The sequence below is a fragment of the Pinus tabuliformis genome, chromosome Q (assembly GCF_031772625.1).
Source record: "Pinus tabuliformis cultivar Carrire ecotype Pingquan chromosome Q, CPIR1, whole genome shotgun sequence".
Taxonomy (NCBI): Eukaryota; Viridiplantae; Streptophyta; class Pinopsida; order Pinales; family Pinaceae; genus Pinus; species Pinus tabuliformis.
Genome location: NC_142296.1, coordinates 1,049,167,915 through 1,049,186,116, shown reverse-complemented (window position 1 = coordinate 1,049,186,116; position 18,202 = coordinate 1,049,167,915). Strand labels below are relative to the sequence as shown.

Genomic DNA, 18,202 nt, shown 5'->3' with positions numbered 1-18,202 from the left:
ACCATCCACTGAAAGAGAGCTCACAATAGAGACTGGTGAATTTGAACCAGACACCAAGAATGACGAGGCGAACAAGCGATGGGGGCAGATTTTCCCCATTTTAAAAGCAATTCATCAAGGGATGCAAAAGGGAAATGATTAAAAACAAAAATCCAAACATAATGAGCACAAACAAATGCCAGAGATGAGAAGGAGAAGGTCTGTTAGAGCCAAACCCTAGCCACCACCGCGTAGAGGCTTCATAACACCATTAAAAATTTTACCAGAAAATTATTAACCTCAAATTAGAAGATGAAAATATCTTTGAATATTTTTTAAACAAGAAAGAAAGAGGCAAATGGTCAAAGTCTATATCTATAGGGCATCTCTCAATATTAAAGTTCAACAACTTGGAAATAGACCTTTGAGAGCATATAACATAGTTTATTATGTTTTTCTCGATGTATGTTTTACAAGTAATACTATTGGACTATGGTCAATTTTACATGCCATTACATATAACCATGTCATTTAGGCTACAAAGGCCTAATAGTTCTGCTCCAAAGTGTGAAACCTTCCCTTTCCCATCTTGTGATGTCCTCCTCCAAGGGTGCTCTTCGTTCTTTCTAAGCCATAGCATATTGTTATCCTCTCCCATAACATTTCCCAACTGAATAGATTGATTGTTTGTTGTTCTAGCATTAAAATCATCAATTAGGAATATTTCTCCCTTAGTACTAAAGTTTGAAATATCTTTTTTTAATGTTGCATATGGGTCTTCACTATCTAGGTTCCTTTTTTTGTATAATTTTGAGCTTTTTGGAGAAAAATAACAAGCAACCAACCATATTGTTGCATCCATATTTGTTATTTTCAGCCATATAAATTGTTTATTTGGGTCTTCTTTCTCCAATTTTATAATCCTGGTCCACATTTATTTTATTAGAATTGTTATTCCTCCATGTCCTTTACCTTATTTTGTTTCTTCATTCCAAACAAAGATTTTAGTGTATCCTTCGAAGTCTGGAATTCTACATCCATTGTGTTCGTGTGTTTCCATAAGGCAAATAATGTCTTTACCCTCAGCTATGGGCCCCAACCCCAGTCCCCTTCTCCATGGATAACCTCTGCAATTCCATCTTACCATGTTTAGGTACTCTTGTGGGGCCCTGAATCCCTATTTCTTGTGTGTTACTCTATCAATGACTTGGGCTTTCCCATTTTTCAACCATGCCCACTTTCCTGCCTCTCTTGCTGACTTTACTTTCTCCCATTCTTTCCTCCTTTCTTCTTGTTGGACGAGTGTTAAGTCTTCATCTAAGTAGATATGAGTGCCTTTAAGCAACCCTCTATTCTTTAAGATCCTCGCCTTGTCCTCCATGCATCTCAAAGTAACTCTCACGTGTCTATCCCTTCCTACTCCCATAATATTTCCTATCTTGTTTGCCTGTTGAATCCCGCATGTCCAATGTAGCTCCTCCTTGAGAAAATCCCTTGCTAGAATATATGTTCTCTTTTTTCCCAAAGTCTTTCAAACCTTTGATGATGATATTTGTCACTTTTTCTTATATGTTCCTTTCCTCTCTCATTTATCTCTTGATTTTTTTTCTATAATTTCCTTTTTTTCACTGTTAGTCACTCCAGTTTGTGAAAGTTATGAAACCCGAAATCCTATTGCAACAACTGGAAATTATTCACCTTTAATTGTTATTTTAATTAACAATTTAATTACTATTTTCTACAGCAAATACTAAATAACTCACACTAAAACCTACACAAATAAAATTGTGGAAGAAAAAATGCTAGCACACACACATAAATTAACATAGTGATTTTTGGACCAATGTCCTTGGAAAAACCCCAACTTGGGAAAATCGGTGCAACGGTGAGGGTTTTAGTTTATTATCCAGCAGTGAAATCTGAGTACGTCTATGGATGCCCAAATGGAAATCCAAACATCAAGAAAATCTAAAAAAAATACTAAATGGAAATACCCTTCTCCCACAAGAAATCTCTGGCTCAACTTTCCCTACCAAAACTCAACCTCCTAGAGCTCTGTGTCAGCCTATGCACTACTTTGCATAGTTGGATGGATGGCTTGCTTCAGCTTGGGCTCTGATGAATTCGTTCTTCCTCTCGATGTTGAGGAAATCCCCTCTCTAACCCTCTAGGACTTCTTCCCGACCTCTAGAACTCAGAACTATTTTTCCTTCCTCTATATCGAATTGCCTGGCTAAAGCAACTACGTTGTCCCTCAGCACTGCCTCTCTGGGATAATTCGACTATCTTGTTGCTGCCTCTTCGGATATGAAAGATATTTCCTCTAGATCAGTGTCTCTTCCCCTCACTCACTACTTCTATGTCTATCTCTCTCTCTCCGACAACTGATTGTTGCTACTCTAGAAATCGATCTACTTAGAAATTGCACCTCTCAAGTGTTTTCTCCAAGTGCCCATCGACTTCTTCTTATAATCCTGCATTATGACTCCAACGACTAAGATTAAATCTTAATCGATGGCTAGGATTAACTTGAAGTCGATCTGTGTGAGTTTCTAGATCATTCACACCTTGACTAAATTAATTTTGATTAATTAACCATATTCCCTAAGTTTAGACTTAGGAAATATTTAAAAACAACTAATAATCTAATTAAGTCATTTCTAGGCAGAACTTCCAAAAACAATTTATGGGTTTTTGATATCTCATGTATTCTAGCCTCTCCACAAAATTTCAAGGCTATAACACATTCAATGCTACAAAAACTAACACTCCCTCGTAGTGAGGAATGTGTTCTAGTGCTCTACTGCACATCCTGTGTCAGCACCCTGTCTATGCATTATCTCCTATCACGTTGTTGATATATGGATGTTGTTTCCCACCAACCACTGCACAAATTTTATATGTGTTGCATATGTGCTACTATTGACCCTGTTGAACTACTTTCAACACTACATCTACATTGCAACTCCCTCTCATTTGTTATTGCTACAACTGAGAAGCATCCTAAATATTGAATCAATTCTAATCAGTATGATGCGTTTGTATCCTGAGTCTCTGACTACTACCAGTATCTGCATTGTCCCCAAGGAATCTACGCTGATGTTGACTCTGCATTGTGCCAACTGCACAGCTGCCAACTCTACTTTGCGCTTCCCAACATCTAACTTGCTACCAGTCTTAGCAACTATCACTCTAGCATCTGACTGCATCAATTGTCACTGATCCATCCTACTACTGAATATTATGGGCCCCCATATAAGCTATTGATCCATGAGGTGGACTCCTCAAGGATCATGCCCATCTGTAGCACTCTGGGGCTACAACACCAAATATCCCCACCTCACTCCTAGAGGTATATCGAAAAACATGGTGAAGTCTTCCTCCAACCTAGAGGAAATCCTATCTATCTCTGCAAATTTTGCATGTTGGTCCTGCTTCTCCTCCTTTTCCTTCTTCCTGAGAGGAAATTGGGTACTGTAGTGAACGATCTCACCATATCTGAAGCACTTGACCTTCGACAGGTCCTTTTTCTTCTTTCGTTGCTCCCCCTATCTCTAGTTGGGACTCTTCGATGCGAGGGCCACATTCTCCTCCTCCTTCACATGCTTTGATCCACTACTACCATTAATGGAGCTCTTCAATAGAGCTTTTCTCAACTCCTCATGCTACAAACTGACCCACATCTTGCCCAAACTTGGTAAGGTATCTCTACCCAAAATACTTTGGATGAATACCTATCACTTCTCAGAGACACTTTTTGGTTCCAATCGCACTAGTTCTATGGGTTGAGGTACTACCGCAAGAACTGACAACTAGTCTCGAACCTCCTGAATCTTGGTGAGGGATGGGTCTATGCCTTCCCCCTTCTGCATCTAGATGAGCCTCAACTTCTCCTCTAAGTACATCTTTTGTTGCTTGGAAGTTCCCTGGTACAACATGGAAAGTGTATCCCACATCTCTTTGGTCGTTCCCTTAGCCGCTATGTGTGATACAACATGATCCCAAACACCATATAGGATCAATCTCTTTGCTCGCGCCATCTCCTTTCTATACTCCTTCAGTTGATCTGCATCCTAGGGCATTGTTAGCACTGCATCAATATATGGCTTTAGGCCATACTCATCCAGAAGGAAGGACATCCTTGCCTTCCAGATGAGATAGTTGGAAGCTCCATCCAACATGTCTTGATCTTGAAGCCCAACAATGGCCATCTCAATAATTGTTAAAAATATCCTCTTCCCTTCTGCTTGGTTACTGCTAGGCTATCCGCACTCCCTTCTGGAATGAGAAACTTTGCTCACAAGGACTATTGATATAAAAAGGAAATCAAACTTCTTGAGATTAGAAGTTCCCTGAGGAAAATTTTCCCTTAGTGTGTGCTCTTATTCCTCCCGACACTAGCTCTCCTCTAGCAAACTACTGCAAAACTACTACGTCTAGCTAGAGATATGCTCTGCAAAAATACTAGGTTGCTCCTTCTGCCTCCAGAATCCCTCAACTTGGAGAGATCGATTTTCTTTGTCCCACACTCAGAAAAATCGAATCTCCTCAAGAAATTTGGCCTCTTAGAAAAGTGATTGTGCTTCCCTATGGGGTTTCGATCTGTTGCCCCTCCCGGAATAGTGAAACTCCTCCTGTCTTCTCTACTGAGCTCTCTGGCTGATCAACTATGCTTTGATACCATGTAAAATTTTGAAACCTGGAATCCTATTGCAACAACTGGAGATTATTCACCGAATTGTTATTTTAATTTAACAATTTATTTATTGTTTCCTACATCAAACATTGAATAACTCACACTGCAACTTACACAAATAAAATTGTGGAAGAATAAACACTGGAATAAATGGTAGCACACACACACAAATTAACACAGTTATTTTTGGACCAACGTCCTTGGAAAAACCCAACTTCGGAAAATCGGTGCAGCAATAAGGGTTTTATTTTATTATGCAGCAGTCAAATATGAGTGCATCTATGGATTCCCAACTGGCAATCCAAATAGCAAGAAAATCTGAGCAAAAATACTAAAGGGAATTACCCTTCTCCCACAAACAATCTCTCGCTCGGATATTCCTACCAAAACTCGATCTCCTGGAGCTCTGTGTCAACCTATACATAGCTGGCTGGACGGGTTGCTTTGGACTGGGTTTTGATGAAGTCGTTCAACCTCTGGATGTTGAAGAAATCACCTCTTTGACCCTCTGGGACTTCTTCCCGACCTCTTCAACTAGGAACTATTTTTCCTTCCTCCAAATCGAACTACATGGCTGAAGCAACTGCATTGTCCCTCAGTGCTACCTCTTTGGGATAATTCGGCTCTCTTATTGTTGCCTCTCCAGATCTGGAAGATCTTTCCTCCAGATCACTGTCTCTGCGCTTCACTCACTCTTTGATCTCTATATCTCTCTCCTACAACAGACTATTGCTCCTCTAGAAATCAATATGCTCAAAAATCGAACCTCTCAAGTGTTTTCTCCAAGTGCCCATTAACTTCTTCTTATAATCCTATGTTGGGAATCCAACGACCAAGATTAAATCTTAATCGATGGTTAGGATTAACTTGAAGTTGGTCCATGTGAGTTTCTAGATCATTCATGCCTTGACTAAATTAATTCTGATTAATTAACCATATTCCGTAAGTTTAGACCTATGAAATATTTAAAAAGGGCTAATAATCTAATTTTTTTTTCCGGGGAAAATAGAGTTCGTAATTTCTATTATGAAGTAGTAATAGAGATTACATGTTGTAGATGCCAAGGCATATGCATATGTGTGGTATTGACCACAGTTCTGAAATGTTACAAAAAATACATTCAGTAGGTGTCTCTTGGATACGAAAGGACTGTATCCATACAATATAAACAGAAATATAACTTAGAGTTCAGTAGAGAAGCAAAGAGTGAGGTATAACCTCTGGTCATGTACTGAAACAAAAATAACAGTGACTGTCATGTAAAGCCGATATGTACAAAATGTTCTGTATATCCAAAAAATTTAGATGGGGAAGCCGCCCCCTTGTTGGAGACCATCAATATACGGACGATGATAAAACCTGTGCATCCCATCTGGACTGTATTCTTCAATCATCCAATCACCTAAAGGCCGATCCGCCGCTTCTTTCGAGAGCCGGTCAGCAGTTGAATTTCTTTCCCTGTAGATATGAGAAACAGTGATCCGGTCAAAAATTGTTTTGAGAAAAACAATTTCTTCCAAGATATGTTTCAAAGAATAAGTATGACAGACAGAATTATTATTGGCCCAGTCAATCACTATCTTTGAGTCTCCAAAAATTTGTATTTGTCGATAATGTTTAGATAGTGCAAAGTATAGTAGATGTCTCAGAGTGATAAGCTCTGCATGATTATTGGTGCCCCTCCCGAGTCCCAATCTCAGGTGGAAAAAATGTGAATCTGTAACATGAAAAAGAATACCCCCGCCACAACCACGTTCCGATGCGGCCCCATCAAAATAGGCCCAAGGCATGTCTCTGTTGATGATTTCGGGCACAATATGCCTGGGAGGATTTGGTTTCGACTCAAAAGGGATTTCTGAGTAGGCAGCGCAAATGGTGGGCTAGAGGAGCTGCCAGTTTACCCTGCCCTGCTCGAATATAATATTGTTGCGATTTATCCAAATATACCAAGACACAACAAGAGGTAGGTTCCTAGCCTTTTCCGAGGGCACGGCAGTCCACCAGTGCGCCCAAGCAGCTTGTAAGTCATTTGCCTGCCAGACAGTGGGGATATTGAGGGACTGGGTAACCTGCTGCCAGATCATACCAGTGGTCTCGCAAGTCATAAAGAGATGTGTTGTAGATTCCTCCGCCTTTCTGCACAGAACACACCAGTTCGGACCCGCGAAGGCTCTTTTTTTAAGGTTGTCCCCAGTAGGTATTTTATTTGCCAAAATATTCCACAATAATAGTCTGGTCCTAGGCTGAGCGTGTAGCTTCCAGATATCCGACCACCAGCTATTGAGGGTTTCAGGCTGTCTGTCTTCAATGAGCTTAATGTATCCAAGCTTAGGAGCATAAGAGCCAGATTTGGCCGGTGCCCATATAAGCTCATCATCCATCTCATGTAACTTGATATGAGATTCTGTGAGTGCCTGAGTGTATCTTTGCCAATTATCAGACCAAACATCGGTCAGCTGCCACAGTGGGTCCGTGACCCATGCCTGAGAGAAAATGGTGGATCTGTGTGGATCCCCAACTTGAGCCAGATATTTGATGCCCCGATCATTGAGGTGACGGATAAGGTCGTCCGGCAAGAGGTGAGCGTTCCCAGACCCAGTCCATGGATCACGCCCAATTCGAACTTGAGTACCATTCCCAATTTTCCATAACAGATTATCCTTAATGAGAGGCAGAGCTTTGAGGGTAGCTCTCCAAATAGCTGAAACACTCTGCTGGTTCCATGAGGGTCTGCGGAACCAATCAATGATGTTGGATGGCCAGATGTATTTATAGTGAATGACTTCAGCCCATAAACTATCCATCTTAAGAAGAGACCAGCCCTGTTTTGCTGTTAAGGCAAGAGCAAAATCAGAGAGGGATTTAAGTCCCCATCCACCCCATTTCTTTGGCATGGATACAATAGACCAACTTGTCCAAGCAAAAACCCTACCCTTTTTATTTCCATTCCATAGGAATCTGTAACAGAGTTGTTGAATTTTTTGTAAGATGCCCTTTGGAATCCAAGTGAGGGACATCTAATACACAGGAGTGGCCTCCAGAACTGACTTGATCAACTGTAGTCTGCCTGCTTTGGATAGAAAACGATGGTGCCAGCCTGTGATCCTTCTTTCAATTTTGTTGACTAGCCAAGCCCAGTGTGTTAGGATATTCCGACACATAGGATATAGTTAAGTTCAACTTGGTCTAGCATAGAGTTAGGTTAGAGTTAGGTAAAGTGTGTTTCTTTACCGTTGTACATTTTGTAACTTACAATCCGACGGTCACGATATGTAGTGATCCGACGGTTCACTCTCACCTCGGTATTACCGACACTTGATCCGTGGCTTGACACCCGATTGGTCCATGAGTTCTATTTAAAGCGCATGGAGGGTCATTGTTCGGGTAATCCGTGCATGAGAGAAGCTTATGTAAATTTTCATTCTTTGATTAATAAATTGTCTGTACCCACGTTGGGACAGGCCGTGGACTGTTTCCCTCCTTGCACTCTGAGGGTTTTAACCACGTCAAAAATACTGGTGTATTGATTTGAGATCTGGTTGTGAGCGGTGTCCTTTTGGTATTCTTTCTGAGGAACTTACCCTGTAAATTCCTACATGGTATCAGAGCTATTTGAGGGCCGCGTCCGTTGGTGATCCAAATCTGAAGCCGGTAGAACTGCATGCGGCTGTCGTTTCCTAGATCTGCTATTTCTGACTGCTTTCGGGCCGAGAGGACTGCTCTGTTGCGTTCGGAGCATCTGTTTCAGTGAGGAACCCCTTTCGTTTCACGCGAAAAGGTTTCCGGTAGCCCTAGCTGCGTCATTTTTCAGATCGGGAGGTATAAAGTGTTTTTTTGCAGTTTACTGTCATTTTCTCTCTGCTTATTTCGGTTTCGGTTTATTTAGCCTTTTTTTTTCCCGGATCTATACCTTTCATTTCTACGTATGCTCTTTGCCCTGCGACTCTGTGCGATCTGGGCAAATCAGAAACAGAAAGAAAGGATTTTTCTCATGCGTATGCTCTTTTCCCTGCACCTTAGTGAGATCTTGGAAAATCAGAAACATTGAGAAAAATATTTAGTTTTTCGGTTAAAAGCTAACTTTGAGATTTTTTTTTAAAATTCTAGTTTTTTGGCTAAAGCTAACTTTGAGCCGTAAGGTTCGTTTTTCTTTGCATATTCGTGTTGGGTTTTGTGTTTTGTGTTTTGTAGGGAAAAAGAGCCTTCCCAAGGCAAGCACGCAAATCGAGCCCCCCCCCCCCCCCCCCTCTCTCTCTCTCTCTCTCTCTCTCTCAAATATTTTGTATAGATCAATTGGTTCAAAGACTTTTTAAGAGAGTAGAGGTCTTGGGTTCAAGTCTCCATTTTGTGGGGGCGGATTTTTTCATTCCCGCACATTCGCGCACTTTGCCGGCAACGTCAACAATTTTTTTTCAAAAAGCCATAACTTCTTCATCCGGAAGCCTTTTTCAGAGCCGTTTTTTTTAAAACCGCCTATTTTTTCGAGATCTATCCATTGGATCACTTACTTTCAGCATCTTCAGCTTCAGTTTTTTTTCAAAAAATGGAAAGTCCATGCCAAGTCATTCTTGACAGCACTAACTACTTCCAATGGGTAGCCTACATGGGAGATTTACTTAGAAGTAAAGGTCTCTTCAGAATAGCCACAGACCAAGAGAAGAAACCCAAAGATGAAGACAAGGCCGAAAAATGGGAAAATAGACAAGATCAAGCACGTGGTTTGATAGGAATGTCTGTTTCTCCTGATCTTAGATTCCACATTGCAGAAATTGAAACTCCTCATGAAGCATTAGAAAAACTTGCTAAAGTTTTTGGGATTAAAAATGAAATTAGAGCCCATCAACTTGAGAATGAGTTGCTTACTTTGGATCCTAATAATTTTTCTTGCATTGAAGATTTCTTGTCCAAATTCAAGACCCTTAGATATCTCTTGGAAGGTGTTAAAGTTAAGAAAGAAGATGGTAACCTTATTTATTCCATCCTTACTAAGTTGGGACCAGCCTACTCTGTATTTGTTTCCACTTTCCATTCTACAAGGGAAGCTTTCATTTGTCAAGGCAAAGACTACAAACCCCCTTCCTTTGACTCCTTTTGTGATTCCTTAATAAGAGAACAAGAAAAACTCTTACACCTTGGTCTTCTTAATCTTGGAAACTCTTCCTCGAAAGCGTTAGCCGCCCAGCAGCAACCAAATTCAAAGAATCCTAAGAAGTCTTATCCTCAAAGGAATGGTCCTAAACCAACTCAGCCTCAAGATGAAAGATCATTTCAGCAAAATGACAAGACCAATAAAAACAAATGGAAGAGGACTGACAGACATTGTAACTTTTGTAATCGAGATGGCCACTTAGAATCTAAATGCTTTAAGAAGATGGAAGCCTTGGAAGCCGCAATGAAGAAACATAACATCCATCTGGAGCCTACTTCAACTTCAACTTCCGGAACGGCACTTTCTGCATGTCATCGTCAATCATCTCAGTCTGGTTATGCATTAAATGTATCTTCTTCTTCTTCTCATTCTCATGAGTGGCTCATTGATTCTGGAGCCTCTTGTCACATGGCCAAAAACCAAGCCATGTTTTCTTCTTTAAATGATTGTAACACCAAAAATATATATGTTGGTGATGATAGATCTCTTAATGTTGTAGGGACTGGAACTGTTCATCTAGACAATGGTCAGTTCAATGATGTATTATGTGTTCCAAACTTATCCTGCAACCTTCTATCTGTCTATCAGATAACTCATTCAGGTGAAGGTAAAATTGTTGAATTTTCACCTCATGATGTTGTAATCAAGGATCTAAAAGATCCTAAACAGATTCTAGCTACTGGTCTTGCTGATGATTCCAAAAGGTTGTATAAGTTTCACAACTTTGGGTCATCCCATCTTCCCTCAGTATTTGTTGCTCATAATGATGAAGTGAGCAAACTTTGGCATGAGCGGTTTGGTCACTTAAACTATCGCTCCCTTCAGCATCTATGTAAAGAAAATATGGTGACAGGTCTTCCTATGGTATCTTGCAAAGATGGTGTTTGTTCCGGATGTGTACTCGGAAAACATCATCGGGACAGTTTTGACAAACGTGCCTCTTGGCACGCCTCAGCCCCTTTACAGCTTGTGCACAGTGATTTATGTGGTCCTCTTCCTGTTGCTTCATTCTCTGGCTGCAAGTACTTCTTAACTTTCATTGATGATTTCTCTAGACGCACTTGGGTATACTTCTTAAAACTCAAGAGCGAAGTATTTAGCACTTTTTTGGCCTTCAAAGCATTTGTTGAAAAACAATCTGGACATCAAATTCTTAAGCTAAGAACTGATAATGGTGGAGAATATGTTAAAAATGCATTCATCAACTTTTGCACCGAAAATGGAATTCAAATGCAACATACTGTTCCATACACTCCACAACAAAATGGTGTAGCTGAAAGGAAAAATCGCACCTTAAAGGAAATGGCTAATTGTATGCTGCAATCTAAAGGACTCAGTCTTAGTTTTTGGGCCGAAGCAATTAATTGTGCAAATTATATAATCAATCGCACTCCTACTAAGGTTCTAGAGAATATCACTCCAGAAGAAGCTTGGAGTTCCATTAAACCAGATGTAAGTCACTTTCGTGTGTTTGGAAGTGAAGCATGGGCCCATATTCCAGATGAAAAGCATAAAGCTTTAGAACCTAAGAGTGAGAAATGTACTTTTGTTGGATATTCTGAAGATGTAAAAGGTTATAGAATTATTCCATTTAAGTCCAAAAATGTTATCATTAGAAGAGATGTAAAATTTGATGAAAATAAATCGGCCTGCGAGCCTAGTCCGGCGGATGTGCCACCTCTTCCTATCTCTTCTATCTTTGAAAACATTTCTTCTTCTGATGATGAAAGCGAGGATGATAATCCTCCCCCACCTTCTCAGGATCCTCAACTTCCAAGATGGGTCCGTGCTACTCGGGATGCAGCAGGTGATCTTGCCGGTGATCCTACAGATCAGCGACGTACACGTTCTCAGTTTGAAAGAGCCTCTTCTTTACTGGCTCAAGCTCCAGTAAATCATGATCCTGACACTTTTGCAGAAGCTTCAGGCCATCCACATTGGGAAGCAGCTATGAATGAAGAATATCATTCATTGATGACAAATGATACATGGGATCTTGTTCCTCTACCAAAGGGACGCAAACTTGTTAGATGCAAATGGGTTTACAGAACCAAGTATGGACCAGATGGGAAAGTTGATAAACATAAAGCTCGTCTAGTTGCTAAGGGCTTTTCACAGGTTGAAGGCATTGACTACACTGAAACCTTCTCTCCAGTTGCCAAAATGAACTCTATCCGCCTTGTTCTTTCCCTTGCTGCCTCTTTAAAATGGGAAGTCCATCAAATGGATGTTAAATCTGCCTTCTTGCATGGGGACTTGCAGGAAGAAATCTATATGGAACAACCCATTGGCTTCATACAAACAGACTCCAGCCTCGTTTGTCGACTTAAGAAATCCCTTTATGGCCTCAAGCAAGCTCCTCGGGCTTGGTATGCCAAAATGGATAGCTTTCTTTTAGAATCTGGCTTTTCTAGGTGTCATTCTGACAATACTGTCTACACCAAGAAAGTGGGCAACTCTCTTATCATCCTTGTTCTTTATGTTGATGATCTTATTCTTACTGGTAGTGATCCCAACCTTATAAACCATGTGAAGTCCAGCCTTAAAAAGAAATTTGAAATGACAGACTTAGGACACTTACACTATTTTCTCGGTCTTCAAGTCTTGCAATCCCAAGAAGGTATTTTCCTTTCCCAGTCCAAGTATGCTTGTGATATTCTTCGTCATTTTCACATGGAAGACTGTAAGCCAGCCCCTTCTCCCTTTCAGTCTGGAGTCAAACTTTCAGTCTCTTGTACTTCTCCTGAAGTTGATGCTACCTTATACCGTCAACTTGTCGGAAAACTCTTGTATTTAACCCATACTCGTCCTGATCTTTCCTTTGCTGTTGGCCTTGTTGCTCGTTTTATGCAAAACCCCCGTGAAAGTCATTGGAAAGCAGCTAAAAGAATACTTCGTTATGTTCGAGGTACAGTACAGTTTGGGATTCATTACAGTGCCAAAGCAGCTCCTCTGTTAGTTGGTTTCACTGATTCTGATTGGGCTGGTGACCTTGATGATCGGAAGTCTACTGCCGGTTATGTCTTCACTCTTGGTTCAGGACCTATTACATGGGCTTGTAAGAAACAGGCTGCCATTTCTCTTTCGTCAGCAGAAGCAGAGTATCGTGGTGCCGTGGAAGCTAGTAAGGAAGCCTTGTGGCTTCGTCAGATCCTATCAGAGTTTGGCTTTGAGCAGCAGCATCCAACCACACTTTGGTGTGATAATCAAAGTGCCATTCAGCTATGCAAAGATCCAGTCCAGCATCAGCGCAGCAAACACATTGAACTACACATGCACTTCATCAGAAAGCTCATTCATGACCATGTTCTTGAAGTGCAATATTGTCCAACGGATGATCAGGTTGCAGACATCTTCACAAAGGCTCTCACAGAGGCGAAGTTCACTAAACTTCGATATATGCTTGGAGTTCAGGAAGTTGTCACTAAGGGGGGATAGGCTCTAGTGCCTCCTTCCTTCTCCTATTGTGTCATATTTGTAAATCCTTCAATCCTATCCCAAGTTGTTCTTAAGGGGGGATGTTAGGATATTCCGACACATAGGATATAGTTAAGTTCAACTTGGTCTAGCATAGAGTTAGGTTAGAGTTAGGTAAAGTGTGTTTCTTTACCGTTGTACATTTTGTAACTTACAATCCGACGGTCACGATATGTAGTGATCCGACGGTTCACTCTCACCTCGGTATTACCGACACTTGATCCATGGCTTGACACCCGATTGGTCCATGAGTTCTATTTAAAGCGCATGGAGGGTCATTGTTCGGGTAATCCGTGCATGAGAGAAGCTTATGTAAATTTTCATTCTTTGATTAATAAATTGTCTGTACCCACGTTGGGACAGGCCGTGGACTGTTTCCCTCCTTGCACTCTGAGGGTTTTAACCACGTCAAAAATACTGGTGTATTGATTTGAGATCTGGTTGTGAGCGGTGTCCTTTTGGTATTCTTTCTGAGGAACTTACCCTGTAAATTCCTACACAGTGTTCCGTTTTATATCCATCCGGTCTTAATCTGAAGCCAAGATATTTAATGCCTTCTAAAAGGTTATTTTCCAGATATGGGAAAAATTGTTCAGCCAATAAGGATTCCTGTTGTGTACATCTCGTCACAGATCTGGTGGACTTGTCCCTATTAATCTCCATGCCCGTGGCTTTACAAAAGAGAAGGAGAATATGATATAGGGCAGTGCTATCTCTGATGCTGCCATTGAGGAAGATAAGAATGTTGTCTACAAATAATAAGTGTGTTATGGTGAATTGATCAGTAATCTTGATGCCGCACAGCTCCCCATTCCGTTTTGCATCCACAATGAGCCTACTCAGTCCCTCCATAACTATTAGAAAGAGTAGTGGAGAAAGAGGACATCCTTGCCGGATACCTCTGTTGATGAAGAATCGATCAGAGGCAGCGCCATTTATTAGAATAGCGAAAGAGACAGAGGATACACATCCCATGATCCAATTGATAAACATATGAGGAAAGCCAAGATGGGTGAGTATCATTTTCAGATATAGCCAGTTGACCTTATCAAAAGCCTTTGAGAGGTCATTTTTTAAGGAAACTCCTTTTAGGTTCTTCAACTTGATAGAGTGTAATGTTTCCTGGGTAGCACCAATAGCTTCTTGAATATGGCGATTTTGAAGAAAAGCGAATTGTTCAGCAGATATATGGGAGGAGAGGATCGGCTTGATACGATTTGCAATGATCTTGGCAATAATTTTATAGAGGCAATTACAGAGGGATATAGGCCGAAAATCATTGAAGGATGTTGGATCATCGGATTTGGGAATCAAGGCTATGAAGGTCTGGTTCATAGGAGGGTGGATGTGTCCCGAGATCCGGCTTTCCTCAACAACCGCTAAAAGATCCTCACCCAGCAGATCATAGAATGCCAGGTAGAATTCAACAGGCCAGCCATCCGGTCCCGGGCTCTTGTCTCGCTTGAACCATTTAAGGGTACCTTCCAGTTCTTGTGCAGAGACAGGATTTGTAAGGTCTCCAATGTCATCCTGTTCAACGAACCGAGGGAATTTTTCTGCAACTCTAATGATGTCTGGAAGGATTATATCATTCGGAGCCGTAAAGAGCCTCTTGAAATGTGAAACCCCTATACCTGCCAGTTGTTGGTGTGTGTTGGCCCAACCTCCTGTTTCCAATGGAAGTCTCCAGATGGTATTTGTAGCCTTTCTGCCATTAGCCATGTTATGAAAGAATTTAGTATTACAGTCCCCTTCTTTGAGCCAGATGGCTCTGCTTTTAAGTCTCCACTGCTCCTCCTTTTCTTGTAGAATTTTTGCTTTGACCTCAAGCAATTGTTGTAGGGAGGTTTTTGTGGCTTCCGAGAGATATCCCTCCCCCTTCTCATCAGTCAATGAGGCAATCTGTGCTTCGGTATCTTGCAGAGTCTGATCATCCCTGTGCCTCTTTGATTTCGCCCAGTGCTCGGTTAAGCCTGTGAGTTTTCTGAGTCTCTCACAAAAATCAGAGGCTTTTCTCCGTTCCCGTAAAGGGGGCTGAGTTGTCCAGAAGTCCGAGACCATCTTGATATAATCCGGTTCTTTTAGGTGCCCGGCAAAGAATTTAAATGGAGACCGAGGCTTCGAGTTATGCTGACTGATCTGTAGGAATATCGGATGGTGGTCAGATAGCCCCCCAGAGCCCACCCATTGTCTGTATAGAGGGCAAATCTGTATGAGTTCCTGATGCATCATAAATCTGTCCAGCCGCCGCCCCAGAGCAGCCTCACCAGTACGCTGATTGTGCCAAGTAGGTAGCTTCTTGTTCATGGGGATGTCCACAATATGGTGTGAGTCGAGGAGCAATTGCATTTGATCCACAATGGGATCACAATGGGCATTATGTCCCCAGGACTCACCAGCACCCAAAGAAAAATTGAAATCCCCCCCCAATATAGTATGCTGAGTAATGTGGCCTCCATTGAGAAATTCTTGCCAGAAAGGAAGACGATTCTGGTTTGGCCCATAAATATTGATGATCCTGATTGGTAAACCCAGTTCACCTAGGATAATGTCCATGCCAAGAAAACCTCTGCCCCCCCAGGCCGAAAGGGGTCTACAATTCCGAGAGTTGATACCAATGAGAAGTCCACCAGATCTCCCACACGCATCTAGTCCATGCAGGGTCCAACCAGGGAGCAGGGATTGCAAGCAACGCACCGCCGACTCAGCCGAGCAAAGAGTTTCTTGGAGGAAAATGATGTCACATCGAGAGACTAGAAGAAGTCTCTTCAGAGCCACACGCTTTTTGGGGTTGGCTAATCCCCTGCAGTTGAAGGAGAGCCAGATCATGGATCACCACAGGTCATGGGCTCGATAGCTCTAAGTGCCCGTTCAATAGTAACCTGGCGCCCCTTGGCGACATCAGCAACAGCGTGTAGCTTTGCCGAAGATAAATGAGAGGGTCGACCACGCTTTAGTTTAAAGTGGCGTCCAGGGGATGATCCCAGACCCAAGGTGCAGGGGCGAGCGCGAGGTCTAAGATGGTAGTGGTGTGAGCCGGATGCACCCGGAGAGGATGGGGTGTCCATGCCACCCAATATAAGATTATGAGAGGGAGGGGTGGTGGAAAAGGTGGGTGGCGGAGGGGCAATGGTACAGAGTATGGAAGGAATAGACGCATTTGCCGAAAGAGGATCATGAACAGATGAATGAACGAAAGAATGCATGTTCATAGAAAAAGACTGTGTGAAAGTAGGAATGGAATCATTACCCGGTCGAGAGAGAGCAATCGCCGCAGGTTGAGAAGCATTGACAGCAGTCTTTGAGCGTGTCCTCGGCGGTCCTGAAGCAGCCAGGTCCTTCTTGCGTGCAGCTTTTGATACGCTGTCCCCTTTCTTCATGGAAGGGTTCGCCTGATGGTTCTGTGCTTGCTCCATAGGGATGTTGTTTCCCTCATGTTGTATTTCAGTGGCCGGCTGGCGAATTCCTTTAGCTTCCTCAGTATTTACCTTCAAGATCAAAGGGCAATCCTTGTAGAGGTGGCCAACTTTGTGGCACCTGCGACAGCGGTAAGGAACTCCTTCGTAATCTAGAGGCTGCTTGCGTGAGACGTGATTGTGATGCAGAGTAATTTTTTCCACCAATCCGGGCCTGATATCCATATGGACTAGAATTCGAGCCATAGTCCTATTTCCAGTCTTCTCGTATGACCTGTCGTGCTCCAGGTAGGTACCCAGAGTGTCCCCAATTAATTTGAAGGTGTACAGGTTCCAGAATTGCCATGGTAGCCCCGGCAGACACACCCAAATGGGTCCTTCCCCCAATTTTTCACGTTCAGGATCGAATAGGGGATCCCATCGCTTGAGTAAGACCGGGGCGAGCTCAATGTGCCAAAATTGGGATAGAACCCACTGAGTGTATGCCGGCTTTTGAAAATGGAGAGCGAACCAGCCTCTAGTGAGCACCATTACCTCTGGGAGTTCTTTGAAGTAGGGTCCCCAAATTTATTCCACCCAAAGTTTAAGTCGCGCTGCAGAGTATGTTCGGCCACGAACTCTACCAACCAGAACTTTGTTGGCGGCGTCCATAACGTCCAGAAGAGGAGCTTCCGACCCGATGTTGATGATATAATCCGGGTCGATAGAGCGGTGACAGCGTCCCTGTGGAACTTTCTCTAAGCGTCTGCCAAAAGGAAATCCCCTTAGAGAATTTCGGCACGGGTCCGAGGTGCTGTGTTGGGCGGATGCTGCGGAGCGTACCGGCAGAGACGGAGTGTTGAAAGCCCCGGAGAGAATCGGAGTGCGGGGAGAGGTGCATCTGGTACCAGGGATGAGCGATGCGGGGGGAAAAGTGGAATGATGTTGCGCCAGCGGCATAAATGATACAGAAGGAGAGTGGGAGCTCGATGGGGGAGGGGGCGGAGGGAGCGAAAGCGGAGGGGGCGGAGCAGTAATAGGTCGAGCGAGATATTGCGGAGGGACGTCAAGGATAGGGGAGTTGAGGAAGCAGGTGCCCAAGAGGTGAGCCGTCGCAGGGGAGAGGGGAGGGCAGTCGAGGGGCGAGGAATCCACAGGAGGTAGAGCCGGCGCCTTGTTTTTTCCGGAAACGGACAGATGTGGAAGCTGAGTCTGTGCACCCGTCGATAAACCAAGTGCAACGCTCCGCGGCAGCATATGAGGCGACCTTGAGTGAGCCCAGATGGCTTGATGCGGCATGGGGTCCGCTTCATAATCGACAAGCTCCTCGTCCCCCATCCTAAACTGTCGGTAGCGCGGCGGAGACGGGGTTCGAAACGGGGACCGATCGCGGGAAAGTAGGATAGGTCAGTGCGCCAGAGAATGCACAGGGGGGACCGCAAGTAGAAACCAAGACCCGAGAAAAACGTGAGTGGTGCCGCGTCTATGCCGGCCGTTTACACAGAA

The 18,202-nt window shown here is 42.9% G+C and overlaps 1 protein-coding gene across 1 annotated transcript in view; it reads right to left on the bottom strand.

Annotated features, from left to right (window-relative positions):
• Nucleotides 1-15,857, bottom strand: part of LOC149223101 (uncharacterized) — a 69,866-nt gene extending 54,009 nt beyond the window's left edge. The window contains exons 1-2 of the mRNA XM_089387788.1: nucleotides 13,922-15,857; nucleotides 6,577-7,505 (exon numbers count right to left, since the gene is read on the bottom strand). Of these exons, the coding sequence (XP_089243914.1) occupies nucleotides 6,577-7,505; nucleotides 13,922-15,857 (2,865 nt within the window). The remainder of the gene's footprint in view (nucleotides 1-6,576; nucleotides 7,506-13,921) is intronic.
• Between the last annotated feature and the right edge of the window lie 2,345 nt (nucleotides 15,858-18,202).